This window comes from Acanthisitta chloris, unplaced genomic scaffold (assembly GCF_000695815.1).
Source record: "Acanthisitta chloris isolate BGI_N310 unplaced genomic scaffold, ASM69581v1 scaffold11282, whole genome shotgun sequence".
Lineage (NCBI taxonomy): Eukaryota > Metazoa > Chordata > Aves > Passeriformes > Acanthisittidae > Acanthisitta > Acanthisitta chloris.
Genome location: NW_008662878.1, coordinates 58,981 through 66,658, shown reverse-complemented (window position 1 = coordinate 66,658; position 7,678 = coordinate 58,981). Strand labels below are relative to the sequence as shown.

Sequence of the window (7,678 nt, the reverse complement as noted above, 5' to 3'; positions counted from 1 at the left end):
TGGGAGAGGAGGGGTTGGTGTCTTGCAGATGGATTTCCATTTCAGCTGAGAAATGGAAATAACTCCTTCCCTCCAAATGGGCCCATTTTACAGCAGCAATGGTACAATGCCATGATACCTAGGGGGTTCCTGTATCAGATATCATCCCCACAAACGTGGACTGTTCATCACTGGGATGCAGTGAGGGGAAAAATTCTTTTGGTTGGGAGTGTGAGATCAAAATGTTTCCAAGGAACAAAGCTCATACACAGGGCACACTTAACAGGGAAGGTTCCAACCCCAAAGTACCTCATCTCTGTCCTCCAACACAGCTAAGCTCTTTAAATGATGCATTTAAAGCTTACTTTTAAACACATCATGTGCATTTGCCTTAGACATGTACAGAAATCCCATGCTGAAGTGCCAGGGACTGAAGAGCTTTTCTGTGCTACATTTCCCTTCCATTTTCTCTTCTGAAATATCTTCGGCAGGTATTGCCTATGGACAGTCCAATGCCTTTCCTGCCATTCTGCGTGTCTCACTCAGCTGGCTAAACTGGGAATGCAGATTTACACAGACCAGGGAAGGTGGATCTGCTCCTCATCCTCACCTACCTCCAACGAATCTTTTGCAAGTGTAAACACCTCAGTTATTTCCCCAGATTAGGCCCTGTGAGTACATAGCTGAATCCAGAAACTGCTCAGGGAAACACATGCACTCTACAGACCCAACGTGAGTCTGCAGAGAGCATTTCCCTGCACAAAAATCCCTTGTTTCATAGTCCTACTGAAGCTGAGGAGTTTGTCATCATGGACTGTAACATTACAGGAACATTGGCAATACATAAACCTCAAGAAAGAAGAGATGTTAACCTGTGCGAACAGGGCAACATGCTGAAATGTCCCAAACACCCCATGGATCAGTGACCCCATGGGCAGGACCAGACACCCCAGAGAACACAGCACTGCCCAGGGCAGGCAGGGCTTCTCCTGAAATAGGTGCTCCCAACCATCTCTGCATCTTTCTGTTGTTATCTGGTTCCAGCTACCCCCAGGGGTGGTGAGATACCTGGCCTGGGTGTGTCCAGGTGAGCCCAGCAGACCTTGGCACATCCCAACTCCAGCAGAGAAAAAAGCCAGGACTCTCAGATGACTCTATCAGAAATGAGGTAGAGCAGTGGGAGGCAGCACAGCAAGGAGGTCAGGAAGCAAATAACCACATGTACTTTCCCAGTAATGAAATGACTCTTTCTCTGTACTCATCCTTGATGGGAAGTGACAGCCAAAAGAATCATTACTGGAGATGCCAACTTGGGAGTGCAACAGCAGAGGGAAGAAGGTTATTGGCTTAACACTGTGCCCACTGTGGCTCCAAAACAAATGAGATACAAAGGAAATGAAATGAGTTGACACTTACTTAGCCTCTTCAGAGAAGAATATTTGCTTGGGTTTGTCTTGACAGCAGACTCATAGGATGGTGGGAGGTGGGAGAGGTTCTGGAAGGAGCGGGAGAAGGACAGATCATAGGGTTCGGTGGCAGAAGTGAGGATGTTGTTCATTCGTGGCTTGTCTGCAAAACAAGAAAGGCAGGGCTGCAGTGTGCACCAAACCAGGAGAGAGGCAAGTCTTTCCCAGACTCCAGCAGGGAGGGAAGCTGTATCCCAGCCAGCCCCAGTGACAGGCTCCTGGACACAATTCAACTGGCACTGGCAGATCAGTGAGGAATGGAGCCTGTGGGCTCGTTTCCTTGTCCACGGTGATTATGGAGAGAGCAAACTGCTGCCTCGAGAGCACCTGGAGCTCTCCTCCCAGAGAGATGGGGCTGGGCTGCCTGTCACCCCTCCCCAAGGAGAGCTGTGTCACGGGGTGTGGAGTGACCCCACTGCAGGAGCTCAGGCAGCACCACAGAACCACAGAGTCACCAAGGCTGGAGGAGACCTCGAAGACCATCAAGTCCAACTATTAACCTGTCACTGCTGGAACCCCTAAACCAGATCCTCCAGTGCCACATCCAGACACTTCTTCAACACCTCCAGGGATGGTGACTCCACCACCTCCCTGGGCAATATCCCAGTGCCTGAACACCCTCACAGGGAAAACATTTCCCTACCATCTCCTCTGACTCTGCCCTGGCTCAGCTCAAGGCCATTCCCTCTCTCCTCTCCCTGCAGCCCTGGCAGGACACACATCCCCCACCTCTCTCCAGCCCTGGCAGGGGGTTGCAGAGAGCCATGAGGTCACCATGAGTGCAGGAACAGCTTCCCCTACCCTTGAGCACAGTTTGGCACCAGCATGGGATACCCCATCCTGTGGGACACCCCGTCCTGTGGGATGCCCAGCACTGCCAGCACAGCATGTGAGGAAAGAAACTGCTCTGCTGAGGACAGGATCTTCACACCTTCCTGCAAGCTCACTGCCCCCTGGGCTCTGGCAGGGACCAGCCCAGCTCTCTGCCACTGCATCATCTTGTTCCCAGTTCTGAGAAATTCCAAGGTACTTCCTTACAGAATGGTGAGATTTTTAATAACCATCTTGGCTAATAAACTCGTCTCCTATTGCTCTGTACCTCTCTGCACTCCTGGAACAGGGCGATTGCCTGGCAGAAAGAACATAGCCCCAAGTGAGCAGCTGGGAGTGTGTCATCTCTCGGAGAACATCGTTCTCCTGCTGCTGACTTCATGGCTAATAGACTGACTGCAGGATTAGGGAGTGCATCACATTCATCAGGGGCTGGAAACAATTGATTAGATATTATCCAGTAAACAGAGACTATATCAGCATTGAAACCATGTCCCTACTACTCCTTGTGCTTGTGTGGCAAAGGCCCTAGGGTGACATCTCTTTGCAAATGTCTCAGCCAAAACCTGCATCTAATCTCCATTTTCATGGAGGTTTGGACATGCTGCAATAAGCTCAGTCCTGTGGATGGAACTTGTGCTCAGTGCCAGAGCAGGAGCATTAATTGAGGGGTGTGAAATTAAGTGCCACACACTTCTCTGATGAGCTCGTGCACAATCACTGCACCTCTCACTGCCCTTCCCATCCAGTCAGGCAGGAACAGCCTGTAATGATTTTGGCAAACGAGAAGTCACCTTGAAACCCACTACCCATCATTTGCAAAATCAGGGATAAACTGAAATGACCAAAGCTAATTTCAGATGTCTTTTGCATAATGGAGTCTGAGGGATCAGAAATCTGAGAGACTCTAGGAAGGAGAAATATCTTGGGCAATTTATATTCTGGGCCCAGTTCAGCCGAAGTTTCTCAGCAGTTTTTCACTCCTGCAATATATTTGAGTCATGGTCTCCCTCATTTTTGTTTGTGGTGTTTGCTGGCTCCTATGGAAGATGCAGGACATTATTCATTGTCTCCCCAGTCCCTGAGGGGCAGCTGAGGGTGTACATTGCTGCGTGTGCTCATCCCAGTCCAGCTCTACACTATGGGCAATTGGAAATGACCCCTGAACACCAGCTGTGTCCCATGGTTCCTGGGATTACCATTGGAAGGATTGCTCTCCATTTTCCTCACCACTATCTAGCATTTTCTGCCCCTCAGATCCACCCTGGGCATGATTTGCTCAGGGCCTTGCAGAGGAACACAGAGCTGAGGCTCACCCAGCATGGAACACACACAGCAGCGATGGGAACATCAGCCAGCAGAGCTATTGGCTTGAGTCCTGAGCTCTGTGCACAGCCTGGAAACAGCCACACCTTGGCCCAGCCAATGCAGCACCTTAACGTGCAGCTGAGGCCTCTGATCCATTCAGGACAGACTCAACTCACCCTGCCCAGTGCTGTGCTGCCTCTGTGCCCTGGGGGTTGCAGGTGGAGTTGACCTCTGAGTGGACACATGGATTCACTCCATCCACTCATCTGCTGTGCACTCCATGAGGGACAGAAGTCCCTCTGGGCTGAGGGAGAGCCTCATTTCACTGTGCAAACCCTGCAAGCTCAGGGCTCACAAGCAGCTTCAGGATTTCTGGAGCTGGAGACCTGTGGAGATGAGCCCTGAAGTCTTCTTGGTGTGCCTTTCTCTGCCCTGTTCTTGGAAAACAGCTTCAAAGTGTGTTTACAAAAACATGTTCAAGGACAGGAGCAGATGATACCCCCCAAAAAAACGAACTGATGGCCAAGTTTTGAACAAAGCTCAAGTGGCACAAGGGATGTGCTGCACATTTTCATCTGATCTGCACATATGCTGTGTGAATTTTGCAAGACACTTCACCAGATGCCTTTGCAAACAGTCGCCCAGAGACAGCAAACAACGTCACCTAGGAGAGGCTGCTCCAGCCCAACCTTCTGCTGCTCAGCTGCAGCTCAGCACCTCAGCCCCTCCTGCTCCCTGGCACTGCTTCTGCTCAGCCTGGGGAAGGATCACACAGAATCTTCTTGCATTCTGACACGAGCTCCTGAACATTCCTCAGGACAATCTGGGAGCACTGATGACACTTTGGAGCCTTCTGTGCAGGCCTCAGACCTCCCAAGCCATCCTGAAGTGACACAGGCAAAGAACTGATGTTCACAGACTCAAATTAACATTTGTAACCTACATCTTAGTGTTTGGGGGGAACTATCTGTGTTTTCACACATGTATTATGTTACAAACACTGTTATTAATAGTCTGTTGCATCTCTCCTGAAGAAACTCAAAGAGGTTTCTACATTTCCAGGTCAGATCCTCTGTGGTGTAAATCAGCAGCTCTCCAGCGAGTAGCTGCCCTCATTTATAGGAGCTGGAGATGTGGGATGTGATAAAAACCCTCTGCTTGTCAGGATGGTGCTGGGATTAGGTACTTCAGGGCTCAGGGCTGAGAACTGAGCAGCAGCCTGAAAGAGGAAGATGCAAAGAGGAAGAGGAAAGCCAGCAGATTGCAGGGTGATGCCTTTGAATATGACAATCCATACACACAGCATGATAATAGTCCTGAAAGGAATCACCCAGGAGCTCTGAATGCTCCTGAGCACATAAAGTGCTTAACTGCACATTGCAGAGCCACACAGCACAGCTCAGGGTGAGAGGAGTAATCAGAGAGTCACAGAATGTGAAGGGGTCGGAATGGAGCTCAGAGCTGATCCAGCCCCAACCCCTGCCCTGGGCAGGGACACCTCCCACCAGAGCAGGTTGCTCAAGGCTCATCCAACCTGGCTGTGAGCACTGCCAGGGTTGGGGCAGCCACAGCCTCCCTGGGCAACCTGGGACAGTGTCTCACCCCCCTCACAGGGAAAACTTCTGCCTAAGATCTCATCTCAATTTCCTCTTTCCATTTCTCCCATTGCTACTTGCCCTGTCCCTGCAGCGTCCTCTGCCGCTTCCCTGGAGCCCCTTCAGCTCCTGGCAGGTGCTCTGAGGTCTCCACACATCCCAGCACAGAGGTTGTCTCTGCACTGTGGGGCATTGTCAGCAATGGGCAGGACAGGGAAATGGTGATCCTGCTTCATGAATGATTTTGCTCCAATCTGCTCTGTAATTCCCTAACTGGAGCTGTATTGCAACACAACAATCTGTGTACTTTGCAAAGGTGGTGAGCAAAGCCAGGAGGCACCAACTGGCAGCTCCAGCCCAAATGGCACCTTGGGTGCACCAAAAAGCTGCTGCTCTGTGCTCCAGCCCTACCAGATCTCCTGGTTCCTCTTGCTCCTCACTTTCCCAGCCCTGTGCCCTGCAGGGCAGCACTGCATCGTGTCTGCCTGTTCTGGAGGTTATATCTTACAGAGCTGCTTAGCTTCCCTTTCCTCATGGATTTCTACTGGGGCTAAATCTAATTGTAACAGTCCCTAATTGTTGTGATTTTGTAAACAGTGTCTTAAACACAATAGGCACAAAACTCTCAACAAATTGCTGGAGGAGATGTGACAGAATAGGGAATCATTCTCATTTCTTCTGGGATTGGCCCAAATTGAAGCTTCTTGGTCTGATGTTAGCAAATTGATGCAAGAATTATTTCAGCAATATATCCCCCAAAGGCCTATTAGTGTGTGGGAAGGAAGATGGCCTGGATTCCTGAGGTGGAGGGAGGGGAAAGGAGGAAGGAAGGAAAGAACAGAAAGAAAAGAGAGAAAGACAGAGGGGAAGAAAAAAGAAAAAGAGAAAGACAAAGGGAGAGGGAAGGAAGGAAGGAAGGAAGGAAGGAAGGAAGGAAGGAAGGAAGGAAGGAAGGAAGGAAGGAAGGAAGGAAGGAAGGAAGGAAGGAAGGAAGGAAGGAAGGAAGGAAGGAAGGAAGGAAGGAAGGACACATACATGTATGTCCATAGGAATCTGATTAAAGTCCATGTGAACACAGCTCTGAAATGAAACTTGCCTCCCTCAGATCAATCCCAGACATCACCTGTGGCAAAACACTTGGCCAAATTAAAAACCTGAAGTAATTTGCCACTTCTGGTGGTTTCCTGAGTATTTTCAGAGCTGATTGTCAAATGCAATTAACTGTCATGAAAATTATGCCATCGACTTCCTCCTAACTGTATTATCTGGCAATGTGCTTGTTATTTATATCGATGGGGGAAAGTGTTCAGAAGCTACTCTTTGGGTTAGCATAATTATATATGCACCAAATCTAATGAGATCAAACTTCAGCAGCAGTAAAAAATAGAGTAATGAGCTTGAGAGAAACTGAGTTCAACTCTATATGTTACAGCTAATGCTCCTGCCTCAGCTCTCTTTTGTGCCCCCAGCTTAGATTTTCCTTCATATTTTAATGCTTTTAGAGGAAAATCATTTATTTTGTATAAAGGCTGAGCAGCTAAGCAAGATCAATTAATGTATCAAAAGATTTAGCTTCATTTCATATGGAAAACTTGGTTGTGCTTAGAGCCTAGTCCTTGTTCCCTCCCACTCACCTTTTCCACACAAAATCACTACGTTCCCTAAAAGTGCTGCAGAGTTCTTCTAGAGTCTGTGGAAATGGAGTAATAAAGCCTAGAGTGAAGGAAACCCACAGGAAAATTCTGATTGCAGAGGAACTGGGGGCTGAAAGCAGAACTTAGGCTGAGGTTTCTAAGGGACTGGAGACACCTCTGTCATGGGACACTTGTTCTGGAAGTGATTTAGGGGCAGGAATAGTCCAACAGCAGAAGAAAATCAAGGGTCTTCTTTAAGATGTAGGTGCTCAAAGTTACTCTGGCTGATCCAGAGCCCTGAACAACAGCAGAAGTTAAATCCAGCCATGGGTTGGCACTCGCAGGATCACAGAATCCCATCACAGCATCCCAGACTGGTCTGGGTCGGAAGGGCCTTAAAGCTCACTCCAGCCCTGCCCAGGTTGCTCCAAGCCCCATCCAACCTGGCCTGGAGCACTTCCTTTGACTCACTTGCCAGTGGTCATTTCTCTTGCTCTCCATTGGAAATTGTCTTCCCAAGCATCTCACGTTTTCCAGACACATATCTCCCCCGTGCACAGCCTCTGTGCCAGCCAGGCAGGGAGAAGAGGGAGACTTTCTCCTCCCTCTGAGTTGTGCTGTGAAGAGCACTGTGCTAATTAGCTGATAGCAGCCTGACAGAACAGATTATATGCAGTCCCACCCCTAATTAGTGAGCATTCCTTCCTGCAGTGGAAGAGTTCAGAGTAACCACAGCCCTGGGATGGGCAGAGCTTGGCAGTGAGCAGCTGAGGCATCCCCATGCCAGGTTAAACCAGAGAGCCCCGAGGGTTTAGCCCTGGCAACCTGCAATTGAAGCAGAACAGCTCCAGGAGCTAAGGTCAGA

General features: G+C 49.3%; 1 protein-coding gene across 1 annotated transcript in view; it reads right to left on the bottom strand.

The window, feature by feature from the left end:
* Nucleotides 1-7,678, bottom strand: part of LOC103798491 (protein shisa-6 homolog) — a gene marked incomplete at its 5' end in the record, with an annotated part of 14,977 nt that overhangs the window by 3,699 nt on the left and 3,600 nt on the right. The window contains one exon of the mRNA XM_009070757.1: nt 1,396-1,548. Within this exon, the coding sequence (XP_009069005.1) occupies nt 1,396-1,548 (153 nt within the window). The remainder of the gene's footprint in view (nt 1-1,395; nt 1,549-7,678) is intronic.